This window comes from Malus sylvestris, chromosome 11, assembly GCF_916048215.2.
Source record: "Malus sylvestris chromosome 11, drMalSylv7.2, whole genome shotgun sequence".
NCBI lineage: Eukaryota > Viridiplantae > Streptophyta > Magnoliopsida > Rosales > Rosaceae > Malus > Malus sylvestris.
Window position 1 is genome coordinate 20,867,010 of NC_062270.1, and position 18,265 is coordinate 20,885,274.

The following is an 18,265-nucleotide window of genomic DNA, read 5'->3' on the forward strand; positions in this document are numbered from 1 at the left end:
TCACCCTCCTCTAGCAATCTTATACACTTGCCCCTGCAAAGGACCGTCTTTCATTGATTTCTTTGTCTTCTCCATGCTACACCGAGGTAAGAAAAATTTAATTTTCCTTGTTTTCTTCTTAGATAGTGCTATCGTGGGGCAGCCGTCGAGGTGGTGCGATATGTCAGCTGACAGGGGCCAGGAGTCAGCTCGACATGAGATGATGAGTGTTGTGGCAGGGACCATTACTTGGGCTGCTCGGCTTGGCTAAAGCCAAAGGCAATTGTGAGGCTGGGGCCACGGATTGTGACATTGGGGTGCAGTGCTAGGCGAGTCGCATGACTCATGTCATTTGGGCTTTTGGACCTAACGCTGGCCAGGTCAGTGATTGAGAGAAATGAGAAGGTCGTATGTCTTATGGGCTGCTGGAATGCTAGGTATGTAGGTTTCTGCCTAGTGAGGGAAAAGCCAGCTTATGTTGAGCTACCTTGTTGAGTACTGTGAATGGCGTTGGCTTATTAGTCCTCTTCGCTCGAAGAAAAGTAGGCTGCTCCTAAGATAAGAGATAAATAGGATCAAAGAGGATGGATTGGCTCGTTCGATCGCTGTCGTGAAGCATATTATTAATGAAGGTGGAAAGAAGAGATTTTCCCTGCCTGCCCAAGAGATGCCGGTTGAGAAAAAATCGAAGACTTTTTTTGTTGCTTGTAAGGGTCTGCTAGCTGCCCTTAGACTTGTGATTGACTTGACTTCTTCTAAGGGGACGAAATATGAGACTGCTAGATCTGAGCCAGTGACGCTTACCATGCCAAGGATGACTAGTTCAATTGTCGATATGATTGCTTAACGTAGAGGTTCCGTCTTGCTCTAGTGCTAAAATCAGTGCCAAAGTGTCTGTTGGGAGCTAAGTCTAGTTCATCTTTGAAAAGGCTTGCTACTATGAAGAGTGATAAGGTGGACTCTGCTGCTAAAATGGTGCCAATGCCTACTCCCCCTGCTGCTAAGATTTGTGTGCTCTTGAAACCAAATCTGCTTGAAGATATGGGTGTGTGCGCCAAGTTTGTTGATGGTGTTAAATGGGTTGTTGGCCCAAGTTCCTTTGCGAAGTATACGGCCAAGTATAGGAGGAATACTCTGTTGGCTATGATGCAGAAAACGACGATTCTAGCAGCCGAATCTATGCTCATTGATCAAGAGGACACCATGGCTGCTAAAGAGGTGGCAAGGACTATGGCAGCTGAAGCTAACTCATTGGCCGAGAAAGAAAGAAGTTGGAATATAAGCTTGCCACTTTTAAGGGGTATAATATCTCTGCCCCTACTTCTCTGCTGCTTGAGACCACTCACCAAAAGATCGTAGATTTGAAGACTAGGCTTGATGCGATCCAAGTTAAGTATGAAAGTGCAGAGAAGGAGATCGGGTGTTACATACCTCATATTCAAGACCTTGAGCATGCCGTCTCTGAACTCCGCTCTGCTGTTTACGCAAAGGATAAAGAATTGATCGCCGTTTATAACCAAGTGATCCACTTCAAGAAGGTCGTTGATAGGCTTGAACCTCAAGTGTTGGAACTCCAGGGTGCTTTGAAGATCAAAGATAGTTTGAAGAAGGAAGTGGATGAGTTGTAATGCATCCACACTGGTCTTCTTGAGGAAAATGAGCAATTGAAGGGTTCGAGGCTTTACTTATTCAAAGTCAAGCTGATTTCTACAAGCTAAATTATGTAGACTATCTCTTTGGGTGGCCATCTGACTTTGAGTTTTCGAGTAAAGACTTCAAGACCTTCTTTATTTCTCCAGAAGACTTGCTCGCCTTTACTTTCAGTGTTACCATTGGTGAAGTAGTTGGAAAGGCTAATGCCCATGCTGGAGCAATCAGGGGTGAAGCGCCAAATGATGTTGCTGCTGAAAATACCGCGACTGCTAGAGGTGTGGTGACCGAGTAGTCGTGGAGTGTCCAAGTTACTGAAGTGTAGTCTTCTAGGTAACCTTTAGGATTTTCTTTGTTTTCCTTGTTGCTTTTTTGCTTCGCTTAAACCCTTTCGATCTTTGTTAGTTGTATATCAATTTTGCTTAGAAAATTTAATAAAGTTGTTTCCTTCTCTTTTCTTCATCTTCACTTCTTTAGTCTGTGCCTTAACTTTAGACTTTATAGACCAGTGCATGCATGCTACTTTTCTATAAGCATACATGCCTATGTAGCTTATGCAACCGTAGGTGTTGGCGTAGAAGTTTGCAAACTTGTTAGCCATAGGGTCGACAGCCGGGCGCTTTACTTACAGAAGCAGACAAGTCCGCGTAGCCACTGGCTGTTAACCTTGGCTTTCTCCAATTCTGTAGGTTGTGTAGCAAATATCACAACACTTTAGGACTTGGTGTAACTCATTCCACGCTTTGACAGAAGTGAAGCTTATCGATTACGTAGCATGTCGGCAATGGATGAAGCTCCATATATGTGTGATAACTTGTTTAACATTTCACAAAAACGTGCGGTTGTATAAGTTTAATGCGGCTTATTGCTTGAAAGGTAAGCGTAGGCAGTCTTCTGGCAACCATAGGCTACCTTAGTGCACTCGATAACAACTTTAAGGTTCTAAGGTAGCCGTCCGTAGGGCGTACTGCGTAATGTGCCCCCTCCATCTCTAGGGTCCAGTTCCTTGCAGATTAGTCTAAAAGACCCAAAATTCTTCAGCTAACCAAGCCTTGAAAAATACCATTATGAGTACTTCTAGGAATCTCAGTGCAAGCCATCGTGCAACTAGTTATACTAGGGCAGCCCGGCTTATCCACGACTAGATATTCGGAGTGTAAAGTTTATCCTCTCACCTTATAGAGCAAACCCATATGGGTGTCGGGGAATTGGTTTACCCTATCGCACTAGAGAGCAATTAGTTTATCTTCTCACATTGGAGAGCAATTAGTTTATCCTCTCGCACTGGAGAGCAGACCCAGTTGGGTGTCGGGGAATTGGTTTACACTTTCGCATTGGAGAGCATGGTTGGTCCTTTAGGGGGGGCGCAATTCCTGCGATGAGACCCTAAGAAGGACGCTGTTTTCTTTTGAAGTGCAGGAGTGATCAATTGTTGTAAAAATGCAGCCGAGCGAAGTTGTAGATTACTTTTGAATTCCTCATTGAAAAACGAGTGAAACGAACGAGAACTTAGCTGTAAGGTAGGAACTGTATAACAACTGGATAATCCTCATCTTATGAGGTGGTGCCCGTCGTGCTGCTTAAGTCTTCGGGCCTTGGTGTAGCGGGAGGTTACACATGGTACTTCCTCAGATTGTACGCATTCCACCACTTTTCGATCTCTTTGTCGTTCATGGTGCCAAGGGTGTAATTACCATTGCCACCTACTCTGCTGATCTTGTACGGACCTTCCCAGATAGGATCCATCTTTTTGGAGCCTTCTCTGAGGGCAGTGATAAAGGCTTTTCTTATGACTAGATCTCCGAGTTGGAATTGCCGGATCTTGCCCTTTTTGTTGTAGTTAGAGATGAGCTGCTGTTGGTAGGCTGCGATGCAAGTGAAGGTCTGTTCGCGCTTCTCCTCTGCTAAATCTAAGCTTGTGACCATCTCCTTACTATTTTGCTTAATGCTTGACAGTATAGTGTTAATACTATTTTGGTCATGTGATATGCCCATAGACATTCGGGGAGTTCATCTGGCCACTTTCCCTTCTTTTCGAAGAGGGATTTCTTGAGACAGCGAGGATCATCTTGTTGGATGCTTTGAAGCCTAGAGTGATCGCCTACTCGGTCGTCGAATCGTTTAGGGTGACAAGGACCATGCCTATTCCTAAACCTTTGTAGTTGGATGCACTGATGACATATGTAAATGCCACAATTCTCCATTGGGTGGAGCAGGTGTGGCTAGGGCGTGCTTGGCTACCTCCGAGGCATCGTTAGGCTACTTTGTTGCATTGCCTAAGCAAGGTGTGAAGGCGCAGTAAGAAGCCGTAGAGTTGGGGCCATGTTACACGCAGCAGGAGATGTTCAACTATTGGTATTGGGCCACTTTAGAGTTGAATTATGGTGCAAGGGTCGGCTAGGGCTATGTGACGCGTAGCAGGAGGTAGTGTTCAACTGCCAATACATGTTGCTCCTATGTAGAATCTTTTGGGGCGACGAGGACAAAACTTGCTTCCGAGCATGTCTTTCTAGTGTTCGTCTACCTTTGGCGTGCCTTTTGGACTGAGTTGTTGCATTCGTCAGAAAACTTTGCATCTGTTAGTGTCTACACCTTTATCATCGCACATCTGGATTAGGCAGACTAATGTGTCATGAGGATGACTACATGTGTCTAAAGGTATAACTTGAGCTTCCGAGTTGCAACAACTATCGCCAAAGTTAGCTTTTGAATTTCTGGTAGCTGGTTTCCGCATCGAAGAGAACTTTTGAACTGTGGAATATAGGTAGTCGGGCCCCCAGCTCTTCTCGTATGATGGTAGAGCTTATTACTGCTTCAGATACCGTCAAACATGTGAATAAGTCCTCCGTTGCTTCCGGTTTGGATAGTAGGGAGGTGATGTCAGGTCCTCGCATCTGGATAGGTGAGCCTCATGCCAAAGTGCATACTTCTCTGTCAGAGCGAAAATAGTCTGCCAGAGTTGGATCATTTTTCATGATTAATTTTTTGAATAGCGGGTGGTCTGTTAGAATTTCTTTTTGGAAGACTACTATAGCTATCAAGTCGTTGTATCTAACTATCTTTGCCTTATTTGCTTTGAACCTCTTCACATAGTTACGAAATGACTCATTTAGGTTCTTCTTGACGTTGAACAAGTGGTCGGACTTCTTCATGATTAAGCGACCTTAGAGGTTCTGCCTGCTCGATCTCGTCAGTGAAGGGTGACCTGCTTATGTTGGTCATGTAGTGCCTCATCGATGATCTCGTTGCATTAGAAATCGCGCAATAGCTAGGTCAAAAGTCTCTATACTTCTTCCTGAATTTGCCTTTGTTAGGGTAGCAGATCTTTCAGTTGCCTCAGTCGTGACCTGCTGGTCTAAGCTGCTCTTCCATGTGTTCGACTCGTTTATATCGCGGTTGTAGTGCATGTGGTACATTTCTAGTGGGTGAGCGAGTTCTTCACAGGTTGCTGGTTGAACTTGAGCCGGATTGAGTGATTGTTTCTCTTCTTCCATCATGTTGCCTACTCCGATGTAAGGTGGATAATGCTCTTTGTAGGCCTAGCCATGAATGAACACTTCGTCTGGAAGGTTGCTCATGTTGATTATCGGAGTGTGACCCCAACTGTGAGTGTATGCTCGTCCGTGGGCCTAACCAATAGTGCACGCTCCTCTGTGTGCTAAGATGAGAGTATACACTATCTTGGGGGCCAATCGGGAATATACCGCCGGAATGGTCGGTTCGTGGCTGGTTTAGTGGCTCCTTGTTGGGACGCTACTGGAAAGGTTCTTCGTCTGCCCTTGTCCTACTTCAGGACACCTCGTCCGGGGCACGCGGCATCTCGGTGTGCTGCAAGAGTTGATTCACCAAGGTTGTCTGATGTGCGAGGGCGCAAACTCTATGACTTGTCGGGATAAGTGTTGTTCTCCATATGGGTTGGAAGAGCTTGGAAAAAATGCGTCTTGTTGAGTAATGGAAGTGTGGTAGACTCTGGTATGAGATTTGAGTTGCGAAATGTCAAATTCGCTGAGAAATAAGGTGAAAATGCCCTCGGTTCAATCGTTGGTTTAGAAATTTAGAGTCGAGACAGTTGAACCTGCCTTGGACCGGTTTGGGCAGCTTGGAATGCCATGGAAGTGGGCTGGGCTTTGAGTTGTACAGCGGGAGTGGGTCGGGTTATGGGCTCAGATCTGGCCACTAGAGTGCATGGGTGTTGGGTTTCTTTTGGCGCAGATTGGGCTTGCGCAACGCCTTGGGCTTGGGCATGGCTCGGGACGTCCTAGGCTTGGGCCTGTGAAGCTTGGAACAACATGGCTGGGCCTTGGGGCGCCTTGAGCTCGCGTGACTTGGGCTGTTATTTTGGCAGCTGCGGCTGCGATATAGGCCTCATTGCGCTGGGCCGTGTGCTGAGCTTGGGCTGCTTTTGGTGCCTAGACTTGCTGCTCCCTGTGGGCTGGAGACTTGCCAAAGGTTGCCACGGTGATGGCTACTGCGAAGTGCTTTGTGGTGGTGCCACTCCACTTGTTGCCGTGTTGAGCCTCTTAGATCGTTGTGGTCCAAATCCTTGAAGTAAGAAGTTCCGTTCGTCGTGGTTTCCGAGTTTCTAGTTATTGTACTTTTCTTGTATGTTTTATCAAAGATTTTTTTATAAATAAAAATTCCAAGAATAAGAACGTACTAAAAATCTACAAATGAACAAAAAAAACGAAAAACCTTGAATGCGAAAGTCTTTTACGAGTGTGTGAATCAAGGTTCTCAATGGAAGCACCAATTTGTGGATGCAAATTTCCGACTTCTTCTTCTTGGACGAAAAAGCACCTGTAAAACAATTAACACCTTAGGACAAGGCCAAGAACCTCATGCGCCCACGATGAATTGGGGGGGGGTGGGCTTTGGCCGAAGAACTTTGATGCCAAAGTTAGAATTTAAGGGAAAAGTGTTTAGAGAAATTTGGAGAGTTTTGCAAGAGAGTTGGAATTAGATTTTTGGGAGAAATGGTGATGGTGATGTAGGTGTAATTGTGATTAACTAGGCAAGTAATCAATTAATTAGGCAAGTAATCAATTAATTAGGCAATTAGTCAATTAATTAGGTAATTAATCAATTAATTAGTTATTTAATCCTATTTTGAAAAGAATAAATGGGGATTACCTTACGGGGAGGATTTGATGAGGATTGATGAAATAAGTTTTGACTAAATACCTATTTTGATCACCTTTGACCCTGATTGAGCTGTTATTGTTTGTTGCTTGTGCGTGAGAGTTCCGGTGTGCCTCAAGGGTAATTTTGTCTTTTTCACCCAAGAATCCACGTGTCGCCTCCATATTTTTCTTGATTATTTTTAGCTCCACATAGATAGTTTTGGACTTTTGTTGTAGAAAACAAGTCGAGAAAATGTTGTTGCTTTCTTTCCTTGTAAAATACTATGTAAATTACTTTGTTTAATAAAATGTGTTCATTCAAAAGTATTACTTGTTATTAGTTAAGTTTAAGTTATCCTTTTAAATATTACACCTTCTGTGACAAGTTGGTATTAGAGCAATAGGTTTCCAATCCTTAGATTAGGAATTGAATTTTAAGTTGTCTTAATATTAAGAAGAAAGATTTATTGGGGTTAATGTTTTGACTTTCTATTATACAATTATTGTATTTTAGATGTCTAACATTTTGGTCTGGACAGATACTATGGAGTCAAATATAAGTGATGGTTGTGCCAAGAATTTCATCTCTACAACAAATGTTTTCAAATATCAAAACTTTTTTCATGATTGCACCAAGGATCTTGTTAAGGAAATAGTTAAAAGAAAAACAATTGGAAAGTGCAACTACACTTTTCGAACCCAAAAATGTATTGAAAAGCATAGCCTTAGGACGCGAAGACGAATTGTTGATGGTGTTGACGGTGAAATACGTGATGATGATATTTATAAGTTTTGTCGTAACACATGAGAGAATGGAAACATATGGCCGCCAATAGATATAAAAAACCCATGGCTAGAACCACCCAATGAGCCAGTAGACGAAGAAGACCTGAGGAAGATTAGGAAAAAAAATGCAGTAGCAGTGTGACTAGTTTGTCATAGAATAGTGTAAGATAATGTAGTGTATAGGATTTTTTGCTGTAAAGTAGTGTAAGATATGTAAATTAGTGTGAAATTATGTAAACTAGTTTGAAATGGTGTAAAATAGTATGAAATACATCAAATAATTGTTTTCTTAATTTTGTATATTTTGTTAGTTATGTTCTACTGTATAACTTTATGAAGTTATAGTTTTGAGACTTTCTCTTTTGTCTTCAGATGTTGAACAACTAAAACAACTTCAATGCTAATACTGGAGTAATTTTAGCCATTCAGGATTTTGGAAGGCAAAACCAACTATATTTATAGGTGAACCAAACCATGGCAACTAAGGATGGTTGAGGCAAATGAAGAGAAAAATAAACTACCAAAAGGTTCATACTAAAGTGAATATTTGATATGATTAATTCAACTACCATAAAAAAATGCGTAGTCTTAAGTCGGATTGACCAATTCTTGAATATGAAAAATTTAAGAAAATGGCTACCAACTGTAGTGCCAATTTTTGTGTAATAACATAAGTTGCATGAGTTACTTATATGATTTGATGAGATATATATTTTGGCATGGCATATAATTCACATATCACTACTTCTGAGTATGGTTTTGAGACAAGTATACGTATTACATATTTTTGGGAAAGTATACGGGTTTTATAGCGAGGGGTTAGCGTTTTGATAATGAGATGATTTTCGAAAAACTTTGTTTTACTGACCCACTCAATCTTATTTTGCACCCCTCCAAGTTCTAGTTAGTAGTGTTGGTGGCTCACGAGGATTCCCACGGTGTTCTGACAGAATTCACAAAAGTAGGACTTACCCTCGGGTGTTACATCTTAGTAATTGTATCTTTAAAGCTTCGGAACTGTGTAAATGGTTACGTCACTCTCATGTGACGGCCAGCATGCCCTCCTTCGGGACGGGGTGTGTCATCTGTGGCATATCTGTAACTTAATCAAATTTTGACACATGTCCACAACTAACTTAATTCTAAACACTGTTTTAACTCTAACACTATATTTGGATCAAGAAATTTAAGATTACTAAGGAATTTCAAAATGACAGAAATTAAAATGACAAGATTTTATTTTCTAGAATTTGTAAATTTTCTTGTTTGGTTAATCTAAAAGAACAATGGAATTAAATACGGAGTTTGTTATTTTTAAACTCTCAATCATAGAAATTGGGAAATGACACTTATTTACATGGAATTTGAACTTGAGAATTGGAGGTCCCAAATTCCATTTTTTTTTTCACGTGGAAATTCTAAATTTCTATGTTTATGAATCCAAACAAAAGAATTGATGCATGTCAATTTATAAATTTTGACTTTTACCAAAATTCCAAGTTATTTCCTTATCCAAACGTAATGAAAAAAAAAAAACCAACGAAGAATCACACGGAACTCTCTCTCTCTCTCTCCCCAGATGTCGTTGATGCGCCTCCTCCTCACAGCCTCTTTCATCCACCCACCGCCGCAATTTCCAATATTTAAGGCGCCAAGCCGCTATTTCAGCATCCGGCTCGACCAATCAAGCCGGTCGAACCGCTGAGCCGCCTCCGCCTTCATGTGGTGGACGTTAGCCAAGATGTGGGCCTGCAGCTTGCAACTGGTGTTAAAGAAATCTGGACACCGTCTTCTCAAACGAGTCCATATTTTGCGTGAATTGTATGGTCTCGTACAAGTTCCAGCGCGGCGTCGCGAGGACTTTTCGGGCCAGCTGAAGGCTGTTCTGTAGAACTTCGGAGAAGCGGCCAAGCTGGAACTGCCGTTCGCCCGGTAGCTCGACGCCGGAGAACGCGATTTATTGGATTATGGGGCGGAGTTCCTCGATTGAGGAGATGAGCTGTAGGCGGTTCCTCCGCTGTGGCATGATCGTCGTTCTTTTTAGAGTTGAAGTTGGGTGTGGACACGTGTCAAAATCTGATTAGGTCACAGATAGAGGCCTTAGGTAAATTTGGGTGTAGAAGATTTTGAACTCGTAATAATAACAAGATAGCATCGAGTGAGTGAGTCCACCTACTCCTCCACGCTTGCAAATAATTTCCTCCTACTCCTTTGACTGTGGAGAAGAAGAGTTTCTTGTAGAGAGAACGGAGAGTGCAGCTTCTGGTTTTGCTCTTTTGCTTCCAAATTTCCAATGCTTATGATATAGCCAGCAGCACAGATCCATTCTGAGTTTCCCATTTCACGGCGAAGCTTGGAAGGAGCTGGAGTTGGAGCTTCATTTCGTTCACTCTCCCTTGTCGGTTTGTTTCTTCTTCGTCTTCTTCTTAAGCCTGCATTTAGTCATAAGATAGCTTATATAAGCCTTTTCTTTGCTCTCTTTTTTTTTTCTTTTTCCACTTAGTTCTAATTGTTTATGTGCAAATGGGGTTGCATGTATTAATGAGTGGTGGGATTTGGAAAAAATGCGCCATATTTAGGGTTTATCTGTGGTGTTGTTTACAGTAAAAGTTGTAATTCGTTGTCCATGTGGTCAAAAAATTGACAGAGGGAAAGAGACAGAAGGAAAGAGGCAGAGGGGTAGCCTTTGAAGCCCTCATTGCCTGATATCCCACATTCAACATCGAACAAGTAGACTGTTGGATGGGTGTGGATTTTCGCGTGAGAATCGTGGATTGTTGTGGTTATTCATTGTTGCCATAGTCAACAAATACCATCTGATTTTAAACTGAACAGAGCGAAATTGGAAGTTCCTTTTTGGTAGATTTGTGGCATTTAACCGAGTTCATGGTTTTGAATTATAATTCATTTCGAGTAAAGCTGAGATCTTTGCTGCTCTAGTTTTTACTTGCTATATGTATCCCGACAACCAACTCTGGTTTTTGTTTGCAGAAAGAGAGGGTCAAAGTGGATATCCAACTCTGTTATATATCCCAGCATCCAACTCTGGTCTTGCTAATAAGTTGTATGTTATATTGGTTTTTCCTTTTTCGCCAAGCTTTGTATTTTCTCTGTTTCCCCAATCCTTCAAACAACAAAAATATTACATAGTTTTCCAATATCATTAAAACGTGTCTCATGCTATTTTATGTGCTATTATACCAAGGTACACAGGATAGTGGATTCGTGACGAAGAGTCAAAGACATTTCACAGATGTGTGTATCTCATACAAATTTCATTGCCTATTTTACATAAATTCTACATCGGAGAAAGAGAAGATACGGGCCTTGGTCAATATGGGGTACACAATGGAGGAGGCCTCAATAACAATTGAAAGATGTGGTATAACTTTAGTTTTATATATATGCATAATGTTGATTTTAGGTTGCTTTTAACATTTTCCCGTCCACATCTCCAGTTAATTACCTTTGCTTTGGTTCTTTTTGGATGATTATGTTGAAATCCTGGGAAATGCTATATATTTAGTTTTGGTATTTAGACTCCAGAAAAAGAGATAAAGTACACTCATTTAATGTCTAACATCTCACCTTCAATGTTGAAAAATTTATTGCTTCCTTTGTGGGTAGCCGGGGTCACAGTCATGTGCCCACAAATGCATTGCATGTTCACATCTCCAGTTAGTTACTTTTGCTTTCATTTGGATGATTAAGTTGATAACCTGTAAAATGCTGTTTATTTACTTTTGGTATAATTTTAGCACGGAACCAAATGCATATTCAGGATGGTTTCTGGGATAATTTTGATTAGAATGTCTTTCATATATGATTGATGATTGGGGGCCAGAGAAACATCATTCCTAGGTAAATGAAATTTTTATGAGACAAACACATGTTAAATGTCTTTGACTCTTTGTCATTAATCCACTATCACGTGTACATTGGCATATTAGCACATAAAATAGTGTGAGACGTGTTTTAATGATATTGGAAAACTATGTAATATTTTTTTTTTGTTTGAAACAGTGAAAATACAAAGCTTGGCAAAAAAAAGGAAAAATTAATATAACATACAACTTATTAGCAAGGCCAATAAACTACCTCAGTATCAGAACAGCCACCCAAGTCTGAAAATACAAAGTTTGATGAGTGCAATTCAGCCCTCTTTGCTCAAAATAGGGCTAACTTAAATATCCTTTACTATAAAATGCCAATTGTCATGGCATTTGTGTTTGTTTTCTGTTAAATTTTATAATAGACATAAAACATGTTTCTTTCTATATGTCAAGAGTGCCATATCTGTCTTTCGCTTCGGATATGGGGTTCTTGGTGTGTCGAGAGGTTCTTGGGTTGGGTTTAAGGTGAACTCCATTTTCCTTTGCCACTATTTCTGAGGTGTTTGCTTTTATTTGTCTAATATTAGACATAGTATATTTTGTTTTAGAAGTTAGAACTCAGCAGTTTAATCTGAGAACCAAGTTAATATTCATCTTAACTGATCGTGTCACATACTTCAGTTCAGTTGACTTAAAACCATATTACATTGTTTAACTTTCAGGTTATATTTGATTTCACTTTGTTGTTAAAGAAAGAAAATCTTAGTTCAATCATGGAGCAAGAAAAGTGATTATGTTAGATGTCTATACAATGACATGTAAACTTTCCCATGTTTGATTCTTTTTGCAGATTAATGAGGCAAATATGTGCAAGGAAACTTATTGATTCCATATGTAATATGCATAAACCAATCAAATTGTGAAACTACATCGAGTCTTTTTAGTATGTAGGTTTATGTAAATTCCCATGTTCTGTTATTTTTCCCATTTGTTGTTATTAGTAATTTCTTTATCATGTTAGTTTGATAGTGTTTGGCTACCCTGAAAATTTTGGAATTTAAAATATCATGGGATTGGGGTTTTAAGAAACACCCAAGTTCTGTAATTTAGCCTCATTGTTCTTATTAGGATTTTCTTTGTTCATTTTGGTTGGAGCTTCATATAGTGTTTGGCTGCTACAAATTTTTGGAATACAAAATATAGTGGTTTTAAGAAAGCACAAGTTTTGTAGTTTTACCCTGCTGAGTTTATGGTCTTCAAATTAAACAATGCTTAATCCAATTTGAGTTGTTCACCCTAGTGCGAAGATTTTATATCATTTCATAGATTCCTTTGACAACTGATGTATTGGGTTCTATTTCTTTTGTATGTAACTAGGTCCATCTACCAAATCTTTCATATGTAAATAGTATGTCTGTACACATCAAGTATTATCTTTAGTAAATAAATAGTACTATATACTAAGTTTTCTTATGGTTTTCAATCCCGCAGCATCCTGCGGGCATCCCTTGCTAGTTTCCTCTTATTCCTCTGAATTTTCTCACTCTTGCAGATGTCTATGAAGAAGAAGAGTTCTTGGAGAGAGAGAGAATGGACAGTGCAGCTTCTGGTTTCGCTCTTTTGCTTCCAAATTTCCAATGCTTATGATTTAGACAGCAGCACAGATCCAATCTGAATTTCCCATTTCACGAGGAAGCTGGGAAGGAGCTGGAGTTGGAGCTTCATTTCGTTCACTCTCCCTTTTTGGTTTGTTTCTTCTTCTTCTTCTTCTTCTCACTTAGTGCTGCCTGCTAAGTGCTTGGAGTTGGCATTACCAAGGAAAAGTATTACATTATTCTTTTGCATTTTTTATTTCTCATATTACTGTCACCGACTGACTGTTGAGTACAAATTTTGTGTTTTGTTGTATTTTGAACATACATTGATGACTTGATGTGTTTTGGATTTGTGACAAACAAATAATGGCATTGGCATTGGCTTCATTCTTTGATTATATATCATGGCCATGGGTACCCTTTGTGGTTGTGGAATCATTCATTCATTCATTCATTCATTTTTCAATATTTACTTTACTCTCATTTCATTCATTCATTCATTCCTAGCAAATTAACTAGCAGGATGGGTTCTTTGTTTTGTAACATCTTCCTTTGTTTCCTGCTAACTCGATTACGTTATCACTCTTTCTTTCCCTCAAGTTTGGCTGCTGGATGCTGGCTGCTCAAGGAGTAATGCAGACAATCTGTTTGAGTTTGATGCTATTGTTGTTGGTACTAGCAGTAACTGCATCGGGAGGAGGAGGGCAGTCAGATTTGGGAGCACTCTTAGACCTCCGGAAAGGCATTCACAAGGACCCTTCAGGGAAACTTCTTGTTTCGTGGGATTCTAACTCCTTGGACTCTGATGGATGCCCCTTGAATTGGTTTGGGGTAACATGTAGTAATGGTCGCGTCATCTCAATTGCTATCAATGATGTTGGTTTGGTCGGTGACTTCAGTTTTTCAGCCATTACTGGCCTTACAATGCTTCAAAACTTGTCGCTTTCAAACAACCGGCTCACAGGGACCATCTCAAAGGTTGCTTTATTTCAGTCTCTTGAATACTTGGATCTCTCAAGCAATTTGTTTCATGGGCTATTACCCTACGATTTGGTCAACTTAAAGGGTCTAGTGCTTTTGAATCTTTCTTTGAACCAATTTGAAGGCATTTTGCCCTCTAGTTTTGGCAAACTTGAACAGTTGAAGTTTATTGATTTTCGAGCTAATGGCTTTTCTGGAGACATTATGAATTTTCTATCCAAAATGGGTAGCGTGGTCCATCTTGATGTAAGCAGCAATCTGTTATCTGGTTCATTAGATTTGGGACTTGGTAACTCCTCTTTTGTTTCTTCTATTCAGTACTTGAACGTTAGCCACAATTCCTTGGTCGGAGAGCTTTTTCCTCACGATGGAATGCCATATTTTGATAGTTTGGAGGTGTTTGATGCTAGTTATAATCAGTTAGTGGGTCCTATACCTTCCTTCAATTTTGTTGTCTCTCTACGAGTACTTCGGCTTGGAAACAACCAGCTATCAGGTTCTCTACCGGAAGCTCTATTGCAAGAGAGCTCAATGCTCTTGTCAGAACTGGATCTTAGTCATAACGAACTTGAAGGTATATTGCGTTTTCAACAGTTTTTTACACTTGTTAGCTGTTGCCAAGAGGTTTTACATACATATTTGTCCTTTTATATTTCAAATTGAAAGTTTTGTTAGACTTTCTTTTTTCATACTTGTAGATTGAAAATAAACAAGTAAAATCACTTATGATGCCATGAAAGAAAGGCTTTGATTTAGTTATTTATTCTTCCAGTATAAGCTTGAGTAAACGTTCTCAGACTTATCAGAAAGTCCATTGCTTTAGGAAATTAATCTTTAATGTCTTGTCACTAAGAGAAATCAGACGGCTATGTTGTCATGGTTGCATTAGCATCTTCACATGAAACTATGTTGATGTAGATGGAATCATGGGTGGAGAAGCATATTAATTTTAGAAAGCAACTTTAGGGTAAAGGCTCCATTTCAGTACGAGGAAATCTTCTTTTGCGTGATTTCATGTTTATTGGTTGAAGTCGCCAGTTTTTAAAAGTGATTATATCATCTTGAATTTTTAATTGCATTCGTTTACTGTTTTTCCCTCCCTTTCCTTCATACATGATCACACTGATTACCTTCATGGCAGGTCCAGTAGGAAGCATCACCTCTGCAACTCTGAAGAAGTTTAATATTTCTTCAAACAAACTGTCAGGCTCCTTACCTGCCATGGTTGGGCATTGTTCTGTCATAGATCTGAGTAATAATATGCTCACAGGTAACTTGTCTCGAATCCGAGGTTGGGGAAATTACATTGAAGTTATCGAGCTAAGTTCCAATTCATTGACCGGAAGTCTGCCTAATGAAACGTCTCAATTTTTTAGGCTAACTTCATTTAAGATATCCAAGAACTCATTAGAAGGCATACTTCCGACAGTATTGGGAACATACCCAGAATTAAATGTGATTGATCTTAGCCTCAACCACCTACAAGGCTTACTTCTTCCAAGCTTTTTCTCTTCAACGAAATTGACTGATCTTAACTTATCGGGCAACAATCTGTCTGGGTCAATACCCATCCAGGACATATCAAGTGATTCTTCAAGTGGTTCGGCTCAAAATTTGAGCCTGGTGTCTATAGATCTGTCAAACAACTCATTGGCTGGTCATTTACCCCCAGAGATCATTAAGTTCCATAGCTTAATGTATCTCGATCTATCTAATAACAACTTTGAAGGTAGCATTCCTGAGGACCTTCCAGATGTCCTGAAAGAGTTCAATGTTTCTTTCAATCATCTTTCTGGCGTCATACCTGAAAACTTGCGGCAGTTCCCTGATTCTGCATTTTATCCAGGGAACTCGTTGCTGATTTTTCCTCGTTCCCCATCTGCACCAAAGGATGTCCCAAACATGACTTTTAGGGAACACAGGCCCCTTATGAAAGCAGCTATTAGGATCTCCCTCATTGCAGGTTTGGTTGGTGGAGTTGCTGTTTTAGTTCTTTTATGCCTTATGATCCATTACAGGTCCCACTGGCAGAGATGTAGAAAGGGCAGTTCAAAAGCAAGTTCTGGAAAGAAAGATGCTGTGCAAGGAGGTTCTGCCCTTTCTCATCGTCATCGATCAGCACCGGACAAAAATGTAGACTGCTCAAAATCTTCTTGTGATCTCCTTCCAAAGCTTTCACCATCAACCCAAATGGGGTCTGCTCATGATGCCTGTGACACTTCGTCAGTTGTAAAGAATCCTAAGAATTTGGGTCATCCTGAATCAAAAGAAAGGGGTGAAGGGACATCTTCTCCTATGTCTCTCTTATCATCATCGAATCCATCACCCTCTAAAAAGCAACAGCCACCAGAGAGTCCTGCTGTGCTCACAGCTTATTCTCCGGATAAATTGGCTGGTGATTTGCATCTGTTTGATGGCTCCTTGGCCTTCACAGCAGAAGAACTTTCCTGTGCTCCAGCAGAAGCTATTGGAAGGAGTTGTCATGGGACAATGTACAAAGCAATGCTCGACTCCGGTCATGTATTGGCAGTCAAATGGCTACGGGAGGGAATAGCAAAAGGAAGGAAAGAATTTGCAAGAGAAGTGAAGAAACTAGGAAACATCAGGCACCCAAATCTAGTTTCTCTGCTGGGTTATTACTGGGGCCCTATAGAACATGAGAAACTGATTATATCAACTTATATCAATGCACAATCATTGGCATTCCATCTCCATGGTAAGATTCCGCTCTTTGTGCTTTATTGTACGATTGCAAATAAGCATCTCAAATATACTTGTACCATCTGTTAGAAAATATAAAATATGCGCCACCGGGTCTATCCATACGTACTAAAACACTGAAAATTGTCCATAGAGAGGATTAGATCTTAGCCTACCTAGATTTTATTTGGCTGACATTGGTGACTTTTACGCTTTGATATTTTACTTAGGTTTATAAACTGTTAGATTAGAGTTCCCTTCAATGAAAGCAAAACTGTAGTGCACACTGAAAATTGTCAAGAGAGAAAAGAGTGTATCTTAGCGTACTTTGATTTTATTTGGCTGACATTGGTGACTTTTACGCTTTGATATTTTACTTTGGTTTATAAACTGTTAGGTTAGTTCCCTTCAATGAAAGCAAAACTGGAGTGCCACTGATGTTTGTTTATTATTTTGTCCGTTTTCGAATTTGTTTCTCTTTTTATCCCTGAATCTGACATTGGTTGCTGAACCTTTCCAACTCTACAGAGGCAGAGCGAACAAAACTCTCTCCCCTGTCACTTGAGGAACGGCTTAGGATTTCTGTAGATGTTGCCCGATGTTTGAACTTCCTGCATAATGAGAAGGCAATTCCCCATGGCAACCTCAAATCCACGAATATTTTATTAGAAACTCCTAGTCTGAATGCACTCCTTACAGATTATAGTCTCCACCGAATTTTGACTCCCGCTGGGACTACTGAGCAAGTCTTGAATGCAGGTGCTCTTGGCTATCGCCCCCCTGAATTTGCTAGCTCAAGTAAACCCTGCCCATCGTTGAAAAGTGATGTCTATGCATTTGGGGTGATCTTGTTGGAGCTCCTGACTGGAAAGAGTTCCGGGGAGATTGTCTCTGGGATACCGGGTGTGGTTGATCTGACAGACTGGGTGAGACTGTTGGCAGAAGAAAACCGTTGTTTTGAATGCCTTGACAGACTGATTCTGGAAAGGCCGAGCGTAAAGAACTCCCCAAGAGTTCTTGATGGTATGCTACAGGTAGCTCTAAAATGTATTCATCCAGCATCCGAAAGACCGGACATTAAAACCGTGTTCGAAGACATTTCAAGAATAGTGAACTAAAGGGGCGCCCCGGCAGGATAAATGCTCTAACTGTAGAGTTCTTGATACTAACACCGTATGTCAGATTATTTCTTTCTTTATTTTCTAATTGTTTTTGTCAAAATGGTCCTGTAATTGACAATGCCTAGTTACAGTTTATAGAAAAATAAGTTCCTTATTGATGTGTTAAGAATACATTTCACAAAACCTACTCTTGGGTGTAACCGATGATTTATTCCCCGCTCTCACTCACATTGATTCCAGTATGTTTCAAGTACATTATATCCATATTCAGTATTGCCATAAATTTGGGGTGCACAAGTATAAAATTTCAAAGATCGATTCCGGTACGAGAATCGTATCCCAGAGTAGGACGGAAATATGTAGTTCATTTGAACATTTTGTTGAGCTACCAGGTAACCGTTTGGCGAAATCCAGGCATCGGTTGTTATTGTGTACTACAACCCCACGTGACATGCCGACATTTAAATAATCATGACAAGCAAGCCGAATACCAGTTACAT

General features: G+C 40.4%; 1 protein-coding gene and 1 long non-coding RNA gene across 7 annotated transcripts; one reads left to right on the forward strand and one right to left on the reverse strand.

The window, feature by feature from the left end:
- Window positions 1-8,982: 8,982 nt before the first annotated feature.
- Window positions 8,983-9,898, reverse strand: LOC126589357 (uncharacterized). The gene is made up of 2 exons (XR_007611823.1): window positions 9,752-9,898; window positions 8,983-9,720 (listed from the first exon to the last, which is right to left on the reverse strand). It is a non-coding gene; the product is annotated as an uncharacterized LOC126589357 (long non-coding RNA).
- On the forward strand, window positions 9,677-17,919 carry LOC126589356 (probable inactive receptor kinase At5g10020). 6 transcript variants are annotated; one of them, XM_050254623.1, is made up of 7 exons: window positions 9,677-9,937; window positions 10,527-10,599; window positions 10,741-10,917; window positions 12,921-13,114; window positions 13,564-14,518; window positions 15,086-16,660; window positions 17,173-17,919. In XM_050254623.1, exons 5-7 carry the CDS (start codon window positions 13,576-13,578, stop codon window positions 17,760-17,762), a joined length of 3,108 nt encoding a protein of 1,035 aa, XP_050110580.1. In that variant the 5' UTR covers window positions 9,677-9,937; window positions 10,527-10,599; window positions 10,741-10,917; window positions 12,921-13,114; window positions 13,564-13,575; the 3' UTR covers window positions 17,763-17,919. The 6 variants fall into 6 exon arrangements, with proteins under 6 accessions (XP_050110580.1, XP_050110581.1, XP_050110582.1 ...); XM_050254624.1 differs by having other exon boundaries at window positions 10,749-10,917; XM_050254625.1 differs by having other exon boundaries at window positions 9,677-9,933.
- Window positions 17,920-18,265: the final 346 nt, after the last annotated feature.